The 17,332-nt window shown below is 33.9% G+C and overlaps 1 protein-coding gene across 1 annotated transcript in view; it reads right to left on the bottom strand.

The window, feature by feature from the left end:
* Positions 1-17,127, bottom strand: part of LOC128225619 (dachshund homolog 1-like) — a 49,664-nt gene extending 32,537 nt beyond the window's left edge. Inside the window, exon 1 of the mRNA XM_052935512.1 lies at positions 15,943-17,127. Coding sequence (XP_052791472.1) covers positions 15,943-16,493 — 551 coding nt within the window. The 5' untranslated portion in view covers positions 16,494-17,127. The remainder of the gene's footprint in view (positions 1-15,942) is intronic.
* Positions 17,128-17,332: the final 205 nt, after the last annotated feature.

Below are 17,332 nucleotides of genomic sequence, written 5' to 3'. Positions count from 1 at the left end.
GATTATTACCATATCGGAATTCATTCTGTCTGTTTCTTATTTTCACCAAGTTTCAAATTTCATAGTTTTGCTGAACAGCTCTAGGTATTTTATTTCGAACAAACAGGGTACTTTTATTATATTGTTAATGAAAGAATGCAGAATGTTCACATACATTTTAATATATTATACTTGTTATTGCAAATTCTAAATAGTTATCATACTTTGGGAAATAATCCAAACAAATGACTTCCACAAATGTTTAATATAATGAACGTAATTATTATACACTCAAAGAGACGAGATTGTTATAATATTAAGAAAATGTTAATTTGTTATGATTTACGAGCAAAGAAAGTGTCGAGAGAAAGGCGCATGTTTCAATAAACACATTTTGCCCTGTTATTCTTACAGGTGGCAACATCGAAGGTGATCCAAGAGGCTTCAACATTTGGAACTTCTACAACTGCAGCCTTTGCCAACACTAGTTTATGAACAGGTATTGATGTTCCATCCAGATGCTGACAGGTTGGTGCATAAATTCGCAAGTAAACGCGGACTGAATTTCTAACATTACCTATCACCTATCTAATGACAGCTGTTTAAGTTTGATACATGCCATTTAAACGTCTGTGCATTTGATGGAGGGATGATGAGTAAGACCTGAATTGAATCAAAGAATTTTGTAAGTAACACTGATTAACATAACATATCTAGCATTTTTAAGTATTTGGTCATGGATACCACCTTGCCCAACTCCCTTGGAGGTGAATTTTGAACAGGGTATAGCGTGCGGTATGAAACGAAGGGGGGACAGATCTTTTTTTATGTTGCATCAACTCTTGAAATATGCTTTTATTCGCTCGACAGGTTGCCCTTTCTGGTTTCCACATGTTTTGAACAATTAATTAAAAACCATGCAATGCAAAAACAACACCAAATTCATTAAATTCATGGAATACCAGCACGAAACGTTATACAAACATACCAATCCGCTATTAAAATACAGATGTTTTGGTGAAATTGTTGGAACTTTGATCATACTCGTTCATCGTGGTTTAACAAACCGAAACCCATTTACTGTATAAAAAAACAATATTAAAAAGATTGTTACAATTTTGTTCCACTGCCTGTAACATAACTTCATCGAGTTCACGGTAACTGTAACATCTCGTTCTGTTGTAAGCATCGCCGTATGTTCATCTATAAACAATATTTTTCTATGCAGACCCATATCATTATGACACATGACTACACTACAAGGATCCACAAGTTCCAAAACCATGCTTAGGTTTATTACTTGCAATTCCTGTATTTGGTAGGAGCTTCCAGGTGTGACTTGGTACTCCGAGCAAAACCAGAGACACATTGTACCTAGATTTCCTTGAACCAAGCATACTTTCATGGCAACCAAAGTCGTAAAAATAGCCTGCTTCTCTTTAACTCATTCATAGCTGAAATGCTTTCAAATCTTTGAAAACACTTGGCAGTGGAGATACTCTGTTTGACTCTCTTTGTATTTTGGAATCCAATACTTTTTATTATCATGATTCTCTTGTAATGAGTAACACACCTCACTTTCAATGGTATTGTACCTGCTAGTATATGGTAGGCATCCGTGCAAAAGTCTTCATTCCAGACATTGTAATAAAGCAGCAAAGCAACAGAGGTTGTGTACAGCTTACCTAATTACTTCGATGATATTTTGGAACATCCCTCGTATTTTATCGTCCTTGTCTCTATGACATTGACGATGAGAGCCACCACAACTTTAAATGCATTGCTCAGCAAAAGCATCATCTAACATCTCATGCAAACAGAGTACATGATTAGTTTCAAAAGTAGAGTTTCAGGAGATTTAAGTGCATGCATTTTCTTATTTTTGTTCTCTTTTTAAGTTTGAATACAATCTTTACATCAATAAGCAATTGGCATTTTAACGTCCCAATTTAATGGTTTATGTCACCAGCAACATGCAGTTTTCGTAAGAATTCAATAACAATGATTACAATCGAAACAATAAAGTTAGACATTTTCATCAAAAGATACATAAATATCTACCTTGTGTGCAAAAAACACATATTTTACTTTATTTCATCTGTATCTTTAATTGCCATTATTTAGTGCTATCCCGCGTGCGTTCTACGTCACAAATCGTTGCTATTTCTATTTATAGTAACGACAAATATTTGGCTGTTGATAAGAATTTGACGTGATACAATAACAAAACAATTAGCGTTATTAAATCAACTGCTGAACAGCAGTAACAAGCAGTTGATATCAAAGAATCATTGAATTTTATCATTGTTTTATAGAATTTTACGGCAATCATTATTTTTCGTTCGATTGAAATTATGAAATTGGGTATTGCGCTCGCAATATGTCCGATGTTGCGGGGAAGATGAATGATTAATATCTGTGCTGTAAAATTGTCGAGAAAATATCAATGGAAATGATATATTTAATTGATTAATTATACTAGGCTCTAAGGAGATATGATTCTTGTCTGGTGTCTGTTGTCAAAGCGGGAAACATTAGAGCACTTTTGTAAATATTTCATAAATGATTAAGCAATTATTATTTTTAAGTCAAATGCTTCATTGGGAATTTAAGTTCATACACAATAAATTAAAATAAATTAAAAAGCACAAATCAATGGTGGCTTAATTTGCCTATCCCGCATGCCAACTTTTATTCCATCTTTCAATGATATTACAATGTCTATCAATAATTCCTAGTTAATAACAAATATTTAAAATGTTGATTTCTAAAATGACATGACTGCAAAACTTGAAAGACATGTGAAAAAGACACAATTTCCCAGATTTCATAATAGTCCTGATTTTGTGGAAATGATGTCAATTAGGAAAAGAGGAACCCCCGACAACTACAATACCAAGAGAGGCCAGTCACAGTGTCTCAAATTTCTGAGGGGGTTTCCACTCGCGTTTCTGGGCTGAGCCCGAATGACACAAACACAAAAATGCTACTCCGCCTTCAATTAACAAAATAAAGTGTTTTCGAAATGAAGTGCGAAAGTGAATTTTAATGATGTTATTATTCTTGATACGACCGGTAATCGTGATCATTTATATGCCCAATTTCTCCGCAATACGAAGCCCCGATCAGCGGGCGAGGACTGTCACCCAGTGTATCCAGCCATGGCCAATAATTGATTCTTTTTCACGGTAAATTATCATTTAAATCAGTGTGAAAATTTTAAAGACTGATTGGTATTATTTATGCATGCAGTTCCCAGTTTTCGCAACGTGGAACCATTGTATGATACAAATATATCATTCATTGATGCGGAAACGGAGAATAACTGATCACGTAGCTGACAAATAATATTTGTCAAAATTGTGTAAATTTTCCTTTTTCGAGACTTGAATTTAAATATCATCGTTTGGATCCATTCATGTTGCCGATTCCTTTCATTAATCTCTGCCTGTGTCGATTCTTTCCATTTGATTTCATTATCATGATGTATGACTGTCTTTAGTGTTGAAATAAAACTTCGTCACCAAATAGATATGTATCTCTGTCAACCAACAAGAGTTTATCAGCAAAATATTATTAACATTTTATCATTCTGTGGTTAAAATCTTAATGTATCATATCCAAATTGATTTCTATGCGCTCTGACTGGCAAAAAAGCCATCCTTGTGAAGATTCTTTACCAACATTTGTTTAGTCAATAGATATAAATTGAAATTCAATCATAGACATATTTAAGTCAAGTTTTCTTTTGGAAGACAAATAAGAATATTTGCAAGTAGTGATCAAAGTCTTGGCATTTTACTGGCAACATGAAGCCACAGATAACTATCAAACGAAGGAAAACTATTAACATTCACAATCAACTGGCTAAGAGTGAATCCTATTTCAATAGAATGACATTCGCTTGCTAGATAAGCAATATGACACCATTTTCAATTACATTGATAGCAATGTTCATCTTCGCAGGTAGGGTGGCGAAGTCAGAGAAATCTTGGCTGTCAACCAGTCAGACACGGTGAGCTAGTTATCTTTGATTTGTTGGATGACACCCATTACTTTTATTCCAGGCTTTTCTTGCATTTCTTTTGAATATTCCTGTCCAATGAGCATCAATATGTACGTTCATTTCAGTATTAATAATGGCGTCAGTCAATTTCCTAAACATTCCGCAGTAAATATTGTCACGTGACTGCATGGTTCCCAGCGCAGTGGGATAAAAATAAACCAAAGCGTGCATCAATTCTGAAATTGAATTTGTCACCGGATACGGCGTAAATAAAATGTATTACTTCCGTAGCAATCGGAGGGATAAAAATAGTTCGGGTAGCCAATATTATTACCGTCATTTCTCTAAATGATTGATGAAAGGATTCATTTGGATATAATCAACATGTGCCGGGAAATGCCCGTTATGATGTTTTCAATATTAATGCAATATCCAACGTATAATTTGCATTTGACGAAGTAATGAAAAACAATTGTGTTGCATTTTCCCCGTTTATCCCACACTTGTCTTCTAACAGTGCCACAGTATTAGGCTTACAATATTGTTCTCCATTAGCCCGACCAACCTTTTTCCCTCCCGACACTACATTTTTGCCGTAGTGGGGATGTTTTACGTAATTTTCAAAAAAGTGCATGTTTTAGTGAACATGTTAATATTTCACCATTTTATATATTTAACACTTATATCCACAAAGGTTTTTCCTACCTTACGACCCTATTTTTTCAGAGATGTTAGTTTAAACAAAGTTGGGTTGTTTTGGCCTTAGCTAAGAACAGTATAGTATTGTAAACATTTGACAGTGAAATCTCTAGTATTCGACATTCGTCCACACCTTACATACGCTTTGTAGATGATTAAATAATATATTTGCATGTCCTAAATGACAGGTTCATTTAAATCAAAAGTTTTAATATCAGAATTAATGACCAGGTTTGTGTCAAATCTTCTTCTTTAGGTTTACAACAATTAATTATTTAATCTCACATCAAAGTAATAAAAGTCGATTGTGACAATGGGTCCACGATTGGTTAGCTAACCAAGACAAGAAGACAATAAGTTTGTTTGAAAATGTGAGTTTTATTGCAACATATGTTTCTGGGAGTTGTCATTTCTTAAGCCTTAACAGATAGGTGACCTTTCACAACACAGTAGACATATGTGGCATGTTCAAAATTCAAACGTGTGTGATATGTTTATTAGAATTATCTAGTGCTCATCTACAGATGGGGTGTGCTTGCAGGGCAACCTTATGCAGGCAGATCCAATCTGAGAAGAAGACAGGCTGTAACAGTCGTTTACATCCTCGTGACAAAATGCCACGTGCTCAACATCCGGATAGCCCCAACGCTATTCTTTTTTTTTTAATTATGAAGACTTCATACTCTATAGAATCATGCTGTAATTTAAGAAAGCGTTTAAATCTTCGATGCGAACGGTCGTTTTAGGGGAAAGCCTGGCATTTAAACAGCATTAAAATACTCTAATGTCTTACGTAAAAACATGTTTGGGAAAAGGGGGCTGCCTTTAACGCTCTATAAAAGTTCAAAAGTAAGGGAGATAACTTAAGATAATTCAAATAATGAGTATCTCGTATATTTTAGGATCCTACAATAAACGATACAAAGTTCGAAGTTATGGCTAAATATAATAAAAATACCGAGTTACTCGTATATGTTGAGCTCTCAGATAAAACCTTAAACGTTTAACGCTAAAAAGTTTCAAGTTAAGGGAGATAACTCAGGATAACAAATGACGAGTTACTTGTTTTTTTTAGAGTTTTCAGATAATAGATTAAACGTTAAACGATAAAAAGTTCCATATTAAGGGAGATCATTCAAGACAACTTATTTAAATAACGAAGTACTCGGTTATGTTGAGCTTTCAGGTTTGTAAATCAAAGATTAACGCTATAATATTTAAAGTTAAGGGAGATAACTCAAGATAATTCAAATGACGAGTTACTCTTCTTATTAAGCTTTAAGATAAAACGTTAAACGTTTAACGCTAAAAGGTTCCAAATTAATGGAGATAACTCAAGGTAATTCAAATAAAGAGTTACTCGTTTTTTCTAAGCTTTAAGATTATAAATAAAACGTTTAACGCTAAAAAGTTCCAAATTAAGGGAGATTACTCAAGGTAATTCAAATAACGAGTTACTCGTCTTGTTGAGCTTTCAAAGAATACAGTAGACGTTTAATGCTAACAAGTTCCAAATTAAGGGAGATGATTCAAGATGATTAAAATAACGAGTTACTCATATTTTTAAGCTTTCAAATAAAACATTAAACGTTTAACGCTAAAAAGTTCCAAATTAAGGGAGATAATTCAAGATGATTCAAATAACGAGTTATTCGGTTATTTTCAGCGGAATAATTAATCATACAAAAGAGTAGATAAAACTATTAATAACTCGATGTCATTCATTTGCACGTTGATAAATTCACATTATCTAAACCTTAAGTTACCAATTTATCTCTCTTCGTGATAAAGGCTCTCTCATGTGTGGTTAATTTTATAACAAATATATTTATCTTTTAATCGCAATATCTTTTTCCCATGTACCCAGAGAAAATTTGCATAAAATAGTTCGAATTTCAAAAACGTCTGTGTGAATGTCTCTGTTAAGTTTGTGTACATCCTTTATATATTTCAATGCAGAACGTTTCATATTAAATTTGAAAATGCAATCAGATGATGTTAAAAGGCACAAAACTTCTGGAACAATGGATTCTTGGTTTATTAAACGTAAATGACTATTATTCACAGTAAATTAGATGTCATTACCCATAAAAGTCAAAATAAAACTTGTGTGAACTTTATAATTAAAAGTCGATGTAATTAAATACCTTATGTTGTGTATAAAGAACTACTTATTGTCCAGATTTACCTATTAACATAAATGTAATAAACCTTGAAGTGTAAAATGTAATAAAAATTTATACTATTTAAGGTACTGAATATATTCGCCTTTGTGGTCGAGCAGAAAAAAATAATAAATCTGTTTCACGCAATTGTATAAATTTGATTACCCCTGGTTGAAAATCTAATAAATATTAATGAGTTATAAACTAACATTTGTCAAAAATGTTTTACGATTGTTAATTTAATCAAACGTAGTACTTTATTTTAAGAACAATAAATGTTTTAGTTTCGGACGAATTAAGTCTACCAAATCAAACGTACGTTTGTCTAAAATGAAATAGGCCGCAATAATTTGGCAGTTAATTCGCACTTTAAATTGGTATTATGAAACAATTGTGAATTAAATTTGTTAAATTTAAGATGAAGGAAATGTTTTAATAGCAAAAATCTGACAGAATCTCAGGTGGGGTTAGTGTGAAATATTTTTCTATAATTGTTATTTATGAGCTTCAAGAATTCATACAAAGTGATGAAGGAAATAGAAATAGCTTCAACGTATGATTCAACTTATAAAGACATCTTTGTTGATAGATTAACACTTTATAATCCTCCATTTATGAAGGGAATATCGTATACTTATAAACACACAGTATATATACCGAAAAACAGTATATATACCGAAAAACAGAGTTAAATATTTACAAATATACATATGTAACTGAAAGGTATGAGTGGTTAGGGCAGTGGTTAGAGCACTCGTTTCCCACCAAGGTGACCTGGGTTCTATTCCCGGCCTGGGCGCATGCGAGTTTGGTTAGTAGTCACCAAGCCGGACAAGTGGTTTTCCTCCGGTTTCCCCCACAACACAAGACCACACTCTCGCGCAATGTCGTGCCAACGAGAGTGACTTAGTATAAGTTACCATAGCTTTCTTCACAAACGTTTTAAAATAATAATAATATTTACACTAAAGGTATGTTCTGTATCACTAGACAGTAGCTTATGATCATTTCTGACTATATAAGTACTGTCCAGCTCAAATGAGAAGCCATAATCAGAGATACTCTTGTCTATTTACATAAAGTGTATAACAGAAGTAGCATTCACAAGGTACTATTTGTCAACATAATGTTAAACGTTGTATACAGACAAGTTTGTCTAGACTTTAACAGTAGTAAAATAATTATCTATACGATACTGAAAATAACTTATCTTTTAGTAATGCTTTCTGCAAGACAATACTTCTTTCGAAACAAGCAAAAGATATCCTAATAAATCTTGATTGGTCTGCATAGCAAATAAAAAAAATCGGTTTGGAAAGAAATATGTCTACAATGCAATGCGCATCCGCGATGCATCTTTCAAAAGTTCAGCACCAAACTCCACGCGAGTTCGTCTCTGGGCAGTTTTATATGTTCTCCTCATACGTACCGTGTTAATGTGACCCGACCCTCAGCTCGGTACCACCAAATCGAGGGGTGTCTTCAACATTATAGTAACTACTAGAATCAGTGCGAGGACATACCACGTGGTTTGTGACGTCACATTTGGTAATTGCAAGAAGCAAAATACATCTCGCTTCAGATTAAAATATCGTTGTAAGTTTGTTATTTTCATATCAATTTTTACAAACATAACGCAGGCTATTGGAACAATTGTACACTTTACTCGGTTCCGGATGTGTTGTGTAATTGATAGTTTTGTACAGAAAAAAACGTGGGCAAATGCTCAGAATGTATACAGCATTGTTTGTTATCGCATAAAGCAAATGGCTAAGAATATATGGAAGGACTTGCAACAGCCTTGTGGATAGCCCTGGAAATGCTTTTCCTCTTTAACCAAGGGTAAGTGCATTGCACGCCCAGATCATTGCATCGCCATTGTAACTATTAAAAGAGTCCATTACATTGTGTGTTTTTTTCTTCTCCAGACCAAGTGAACATTTAGTACAACACATTTTCAACTGCATTCACCAGCATTCTGTTTCTGCATTTTCAATATAAGTTTCGGAGTTTTAGTAAGATAAACAGCATTTAGAATCTGTCAACTCCTATTTCCATGTGCAGTTTTCATTTATCGTTTATGATTTTTGAAATGTATTGGAGACAGCTATGATCCATTTTTGTGCTAGTGATAAACAAACAGTATTGACACAATCTGTGACAAGGACATTTTAAAAAATTGTCAACTTATGTGACAAGGACATTTTTTAAATTTGTCACATGATTAAAAACAATCGATCTTATCTAAACTGTAAAGATAACGGACATCTTTCTAAAAGTCATATGGTCTCAAATTTGACCAGAATTTATAAATATTCCATGTATACATACAGTCGAAACTGGATATGTCGAAATCGTTGGAACCTCGGGAAACATTTTGAGGTAACGAGCATTCGATATAAAAGAAATACAAAAAATGTATGACTAAACCCAACACATTCGAACAGTTCGACATAACCAGAACATCGATAAAACAGAGTTCGACAAGTTTTGAATGTTTATTTTATAATTTAATTCGAAAACTTATTTCTTTAAACCTTTCTCTATAATGTTAAGTTGGGGGACCAGAGGGGCCGTTTCAAGCAAGTCTGTACCTACGATATACTTTCAACAGTGTAGTACTAAATCTTTCCCCGAAAGATGTTCGGTTTAACCAGTATCTATTTCAGATGGTAATACATACATCAAAAGCATTAAAACTGATGACTAACGTCAGAAAGTGATATATAGTCAATTTAAAACATAATACAGAAGAATATAAACAATAGAGAACATTCTACAGAATTGAGAAATACCCAGAACAAGTCTCTCTTCTAAAGATGTTTGATGAAACGAACCCCAGGATATTTCCCATGGCTTTGTTACTGTATTGTGCGTATTGAGAAGGTCAAACAGTTGTATACTTTATGACTTATTTAGGATTTTATATTTACCTATTATATAAATGATATACAATACGAAAGCGAAATCTTATATTGCTATATGATACATGTGTTCTAACCACATTTAAAATAATTTAGGAAGTGGTGTAAATTATATGGTCTGATTTTATTTTCGAGGTATCTATTTACTTTACTAACTTATTTCAAGAATTTAATGGCAGATACTATTTGACCTTTACAAACCTAATGCCTTAAATACTATACTCGTGTATGGAAGAGCATACTGATCATGAACTATTGTCGACTTGTTTTATGTCAACTTGTCCAGTTATAACACAACATCTTGCCCAAATTATGTCGAATTGTCCAGTTGTAACACAACATCTTGCCCAAATTATGGCGACTTTTCCAGTTATAACACAACATCTTGCCCAAATTATGGCGACTTTTCCAGTTATAACACAACATCTTGCCCAAATTATGGCGACTTTTCCAGTTATAACACAACATCTTGCCCAAATTATGGCGACTTGTCCAGTTATAACACAGTATATTGCCCAAATTATGGCGACTTGTCCAGTTATAACACAGTATATTGCCCAAATTATGGCGACTTGTCCAGTTATAACACAACATCTTGCCCAAATTATGGCGACTTGTCCAGTTATAACACAACATCTTGCCCAAATTATGGCGACTTGTCCAGTTATAACACAACATCTTGCCCAAATTATGTCGACTTGTCCAGTAATAACACAGTATATTGCCCAAATTATGTCGACTTGTCCAGTTATAACACAGAATCTTGCCCAAATTATGTCGACTTGTCCAGTTATAACACAACATCTTGCCCAAATTATGTCGACTTGTCCAGTTATAACACAGTATATTGCCAAAATTATGTCGACTTGTCCAGTTATAACACAACGTCTTGCCAAAATTATGTCGACGTGTCAAGTTTTGCCGACTTGTCCAGTTATAACACAGTATATTGCCAAAATTATGTTGACTTGTCCAGTTATAACACAGCATCTTGCCAAAATTATGTCGACTTGTCCAGATAATAAGCGGATATGACAATTTAGTTTTGATTGACAAAAATTAGTTGAACATGCTATGTCGACAATATCAGTGTGAAGTCGAAATTACATTTTTCACCTGATTTGTCGACACAACTTCGTCGACATATCGAGTTAATAAATGAACAAATCAACAAAGTTTCAACGGTATGTCTTGTTATAAGTCGACATAAAACAAGTCGACAAAACTACACGATCACACTATCAGTATCAGATATACGCTTCCATACACATGTACATTATTGTCTATATTATGTATCTTCTATGCAACATATTGACGGGTTTAAAGCTAACAAAATAAAATCACCTATTCAGTCAATAATATCTATCATTTTATCAATGATCATCTTTGACTGATATCATTGAGTTAATAGTGTGAACTGATTAAGATGAAATAAACTTTGTTTAGTTCTGTTCTGTTCTGTCAAAAAAATATATGCGTTAAATATGTATATCTTCAAATGTAACTATATTTAAAGTATTATTGCCACATGTGGTAATATAACTCGCAATTCTAGTCGACTTGTTTTTACACGACATGACATGTCGCATTTTTTTTGTCAATTATTAACATAATTATCACATCATGTCGTATCAAAATTCGCAAGTCGACATAGACTAAATGATCACAGCATTTGTATATATGATATATACGTTTATACATGTATATAAAATGTTTATATAATATCGTACCATCGACCTTCAACAATAAACTACGCATTAAATAAACAATTATATCTATATCATGTTGTTACATTAAATGGTTCCAGCGAGTGTGTGGCATCTTAACATTGTTCATGGTCTCTGTTGCATGCATTATTATTGTGATTTTTGCGGTGATTTTAGGGACAACGTCTAACTACAAACTGTTGACATGGTAGGGTATGAGCCAAGGAAAGGGTGCTGCAGAAAGGAGACGTATCGAGTTAATAAATGAACAAAGTTTTAACAACATGTCGTGTAACATGTCGTCAACTCGACATCAACTAAGCTAAGGAAGAAAAAGGTACATTTTTTCGGGCTGTGAAGAATTTGAACATTGAAATAATGACAAAAAAATGTTTGGAAGTGTACTTACTTTGAGGTTTCAATTGCCCAAAAAGTCAAATTACAATCAAAACAAAACAAAAGTTTGATAATATTAAGCATTTTATGAAGGCACGAATGCGCTACAATGATCTCCATGAGGGTAGAAGAGTGCTACCACAATTCGAACAGAACTCTTCCACAACTCTTTAATGGTTGGTGCTCGGTCGCCAAGCCGGACAAGTTGTTTTTTCTGGGTTCTCTCACCCCCCCCCCAAAAAAAAAAAGAAGACCACACTCTCGCGCAACATTGTTCCAGCGAGAGTGACATAGTATGAGTTAAATTAGCTTTCTCCACACTTCCAGCGAGAGTGACATAGTATGAGTTAAATTAGCTTTCTCCACACTACTTGTAAAATAAAAAAGTTTAAACTAACTCATTTGCTAAAACACTAGTATGGTGCCACCACTGATGACGTGGACGATACAGGGGCCAAAGGGAAGCATCTGTGTAGAGCATTCAATGTGTTTTCAACATAAACTGGTCTGAGGAATTTAGCATTTAAACCATGTAATCGCGAGTAAATGTCCAATTAAAACGGCAATGTTCTAAAGGGACATTTTGGAGACGAATTTAACATTTGTACCAAGTAATTGGTGGAAAATGTCAAGCAAAACCATTCAAAGGGGAAATAAATAAGCTTGATTGAATTGAATGTGTGTGTTTTGTGTTCGTTAATTATCTTTTTTTTATTTAACTATTTTGACCTCTTCACATATATAAATTAATTATATTTTTCAAACTTGGAGGAGCAAAATTTGATCAATTTTGCGAAATTTTATGAAGCAAATTGGGACATTTAGTCATTTTTGGCGATTGGGAAGTAGCCTTATTTCTTAAAGAGGAAGAAAACCCCCAAATACGTATATATGAGCAGCACAATTTATTGGACACCCCTGTATTGGTTCAAAATCTACACATACCTGTAAATGGCAATGCTGCTATTTGCCCAGAATGTTGTTGGTTCTATTTGTGTACCAAATGATGGTTCTGATGGAAGAGACACCCCATGGTATCATTGTTATATTACACTCGAACATGCAACCATCACACGCCGTTGGCCATTTCTAAATATTCATGTTTATTCTTCTTTAGTGTACTATTGAGTATTATGAGTCAAATATGTGAATATATCCATTCTGGTATTACACACCATATGTTAATTCTATACGAATGATAAACAGAAGAGACTTATATTATAGAAAAAGCATTTTTACTTAATTCTCAATTCTGTTAATGTTTACTTTAACTGCTAGTAGGAATATTCTTGATATCTTATACCTACAGATATTGACTGTAATGATAACTTTGTGATAATCCGTCTAATTGCTAGTATATGTGTTTTGAACTTATTATATTATCAAAACAAATACTGGTTTAACCAAATATTCATAACTATGTTATTATTAATAATGTTCCCAGAATCGTTATTGTTCACGTTATTAGTTTTGCAGCACCTGACGAATGCATGGACCAGGTGTGGATCATGAAACTATAATATTTATAATATTACAATACTTTAAACATGTGATACTTACCTTTAGTCCTATTTTTTCATCTAATATACTTGATATTATTCAAATCTCGTTTGTTTACTTCCTATATTTCATATGTAAATAAATATGCTGAGAAGTTTTTTCTCCACTTCTGTTTTGAAATAGTTTTAAGGTTTTTGCCAGGTTTAAAAAAAGGTTTAAACCAGGTTTTAGAAAAGGTTTAAGCCAGGTTTTAGAAAAGGTTTAAGCCAGGTTTTAGAAAGGTTTAAGCCAGGTTTTAGAAAAGGTTTAAGCCAGATTTTAGAAAAGGTTTAAGCCAGGTTTTAGAAAAGGTTTAAGCCAGGTTTTAGAAAAGGTTTAAGCCAGGTTTTAGAAAAGGTTTAAGCCAGATTTTAGAAAAGGTTTAAGCCAGGTTTTAGAAAAGGTTTAAGCCAGGTTTTAGAAAGGTTTAACCCAGGTTTTCTATGTGCTTAGTCAGGTTTTGAAAGGTTTAAGCATGGTTTTAAAAAGGTTTAAAACAGGTTTCAAAAAGGTTTTAAAACAAAAGGTATTAGCAAGGTTTTAAAAAATGACAGGATGCTGTAGAAAAGGAACAGCATGCCAAAAGGAAGAAAAGGGCATAATCATGCGATAAATCCAGTTGATTATTATGAATTTGTAAGAAAATGTTAGAAATTATGTTTAATTGAAGTACCCTTAGGTTTCAACTGCAAGTTATGTAAAGTTATGTATGTATTTATAATCATATAATAAGTTTTAATCAAATAGAAGAGAAAAATATGACAGTCATTAGCATATCTTTCTTAGAAGGCAGAGCGGAGCCAAATCTCATAAGCTTCAACCCTAAATTTTGACTGTAATATTCAATGAACCTAAATAAGAATGAATAAGAATATATTGCACTTTTAAAGAGCATATTTATGAGTTATATTTATCCTTAAATGAAGTGCATTCAATGCTTCAAGTTTATTAGTAAAACAAAACATTAACATCAAACAATGCTAATAAGCAGTGTCATTTAATAGGATGTAGCGCTGTATTAATCATTTTAAAACTGTACTCTCACAGATTTTCCGTTTTGACAACTTTTTCATTTATTTTTTGTCTTGGAATGAGCCAATTTTTGCTTAATTTCTGAAAACCAGTGATAAGTATGCTGACAAAAGATCACATCGCACCGTTCGAAAATTAATAATTATGGCTAAAAGCGTTACTAAAGGTTTAAGAAAAACGCATAAAACCTAATTTCTTAAACAGAAATATGAAAACATGCGATCTGATTTTTTGTCAGCAGTCTTATATCACTCGTTTCCATGCATTTTTCAGAAATGGGCTTGTTCCAAGACAAAAAAATAAAAAAAAGTTGTTAACACGTTCAATCTGTGAGAGTGCAGCTTTAACATATAATTATGCATCTGTTACTGATTGTGGGTCACGATGATATTTGTTTAGATGGATAATGTAATAAAACATTTCAGAAAAAAATATAAATAAATGTATTCATCGTTGGTGATCAATAGTTTTAATATTATTTCATATGTTAATTTTGTAATTTAGATAATGAATTACTATTGTAAATGACATATTCTTATATCAATCGACTTACTTACTTCCTTTATTTTGTAACGTTTAAGTCAGTTCAAAGTCTTGTCAATACGCATATGAATCTTTTAAAATTCCAAAACAAAATCATGAAATATATCAAGTTCTTAACTATGCAATTTGTAGGCTTATATCTATCCTAATAGAAATAAAAAAGAACATATAAACAAGATTTGTATTGATAATTCAAAATTAATTTTAGATACAAAAATATATAAAAACATTCTAGAACAGGTGAAAAACGACCCGGATAGCAAAACAGCCCATGTTCCATCTGACATGTGTGGGTAATAATTGTACACCTTCATCTCACTCCATGGGGCCGTTCCCACCCAATTTTTTGCATGCAACCCCATATTATTCGTTTTTTTATTTAAAAAAATCTGCTGAATATGGATGATGTCTGTTGAACATTTATGTACTAAACTTGTAAGTACAATAATTTACTCTGTCCCTGTACCCATGAACATTTATGTCTACCAACAATGAAAATTATTAAAAAAGGAAATAAAATGCAATTTACGGAGAATATTTCTTTTAGTTGAGATCCTATTTGTCGCCATGAACTCCCATGAAAGGCCATGATATACGGGCGAGAGTAACCACGACAGGGTATAAACGACTATATTGTGAGTGAAAGGTATTGTTGATATCGCTAAAAGGAATACAAATGTGTAAAATAAAACTGTCCATTGCGAAATAATTGTAATATATACATTCTGTATCTATAGTCGTATCATTTAAATCATCACAATCATTATATTATATCAATTGCATGCATGCATGATGTCAAGACATGTTTTGAACAAAAAACTTCTACCTGGAAATGCACAACCGAATATTCTAGAAATACATAAATCTGTAAAGAGTGCATCCTTCTTGGGCATTAAAATGACAAGCTTGGTATGTATTATAATTCATCCAGAACAAGCAAAGTAGTGCCATACCTTGAGTTAGTGCAGTCCTCGTACAGGATGTCAAACTCCTTGCAGGAGATGAGTTTGCACCTGTTCACCCCTGGCTGGATGGCACCGAGGCCGCGCAAGACTCGAACCTGCTCCACGTTGCAGACGACAGGCGTGATGTCCAGGCGCTTCAGCTTCGTATACACCGTGTGTAGTCCGCCCACCAGGTGTTTCAGAAAAAGTTCAAACGCCTGTGGTAGGCATATCAGCTCTCGTCCGTCAACGTTAAACGCTGCTATTTTAGCGCCACGGTAGTTGATCAGTTTGCAGACGTTGTTTTCTGGACTACAGGCGATAGGTGGCGGGGAGCTGTAGGATACTTTGTGGAGCTTGCTCAGGATGTCGTGCCCGTGGCTCAACAATGCCCCGTGCATGGAGACGGGAAACATGGACGCCCTGGATGACATGGCCGGAGGGGTCGGAGGCTCGGGGCTGCTTTGACTCAGGGTCGGGGAGCCACGGCCCTGCGCTGACAGCATCGCCTGGTTATGGAGATGCTCCATCTTAGCCAGGGCTATATCCATCCCGTGCATTGGGTTTCCGGTAATGTGAAATCACAGCCTTGTCTGCAGTAATCAAATGTTGTTAGTGCACTCTATATCCGCTCAAGTCTTTAAATTAGGCCCTTTTGCTCACGCGTAATTATAATATATCTGTCAAAGTTCACTCAAATCTTAAGACGTTTTCATGTTGTATGAATTCCAAAGTCATAGGTAACACACTTGAACCGCGATCCTCACTATAAATCAGTCAAAATTATGTTGATTTAATTTACTGTTAATTGTTAATTTAAATTTAATAACAAGCTACACCTCCTGAAATAAAGAGAGCGATAGAGCCCAAACACTGAGTTCAAAACACACAAAAATGTGATCAAATATAAGTTATCCGTTCATAAGATGCTCCGAGTATCAAATGATGCTGATCTTATGAATGCCAGATATCAAATAATGACTTTTGCATTAAGCCGCCTGAATATTAGTGAAGCATTTCGCCAGCACAATGTTTTAAACCACATCAATTGAAATCCTTTCTGTGCGTTTTTTTTCACAAGCGTATGCTGGGGCCAAAGGCTTGTCCAGATATGATAATCATTTGAATACAGATTACTAAATTGTTAACCTTTTTTCAAAAGCCGGTAACAATATTCGGCCATTTCAGCCTAGAGAATTGATTTCAAGCGCATAAATAACTTTTATTTGTCAAGAGAGATAAAACGAAGGCGGAGCGCTGGCTTGTTCTACAATCGTATTCGCTGACTGTAAGAATACAGCAATCATCGACTGGGCGGATCCGTTAGCTTGTATCACCCCGATCGCTTTGTGGATACATATTCACTTCAGTATTTCTGCAGTATTTGGCATGAGATGCG

This window comes from Mya arenaria, chromosome 3, assembly GCF_026914265.1.
Source record: "Mya arenaria isolate MELC-2E11 chromosome 3, ASM2691426v1".
Lineage (NCBI taxonomy): Eukaryota > Metazoa > Mollusca > Bivalvia > Myida > Myidae > Mya > Mya arenaria.
This window is presented reverse-complemented; position numbering and strand designations above follow the sequence as displayed.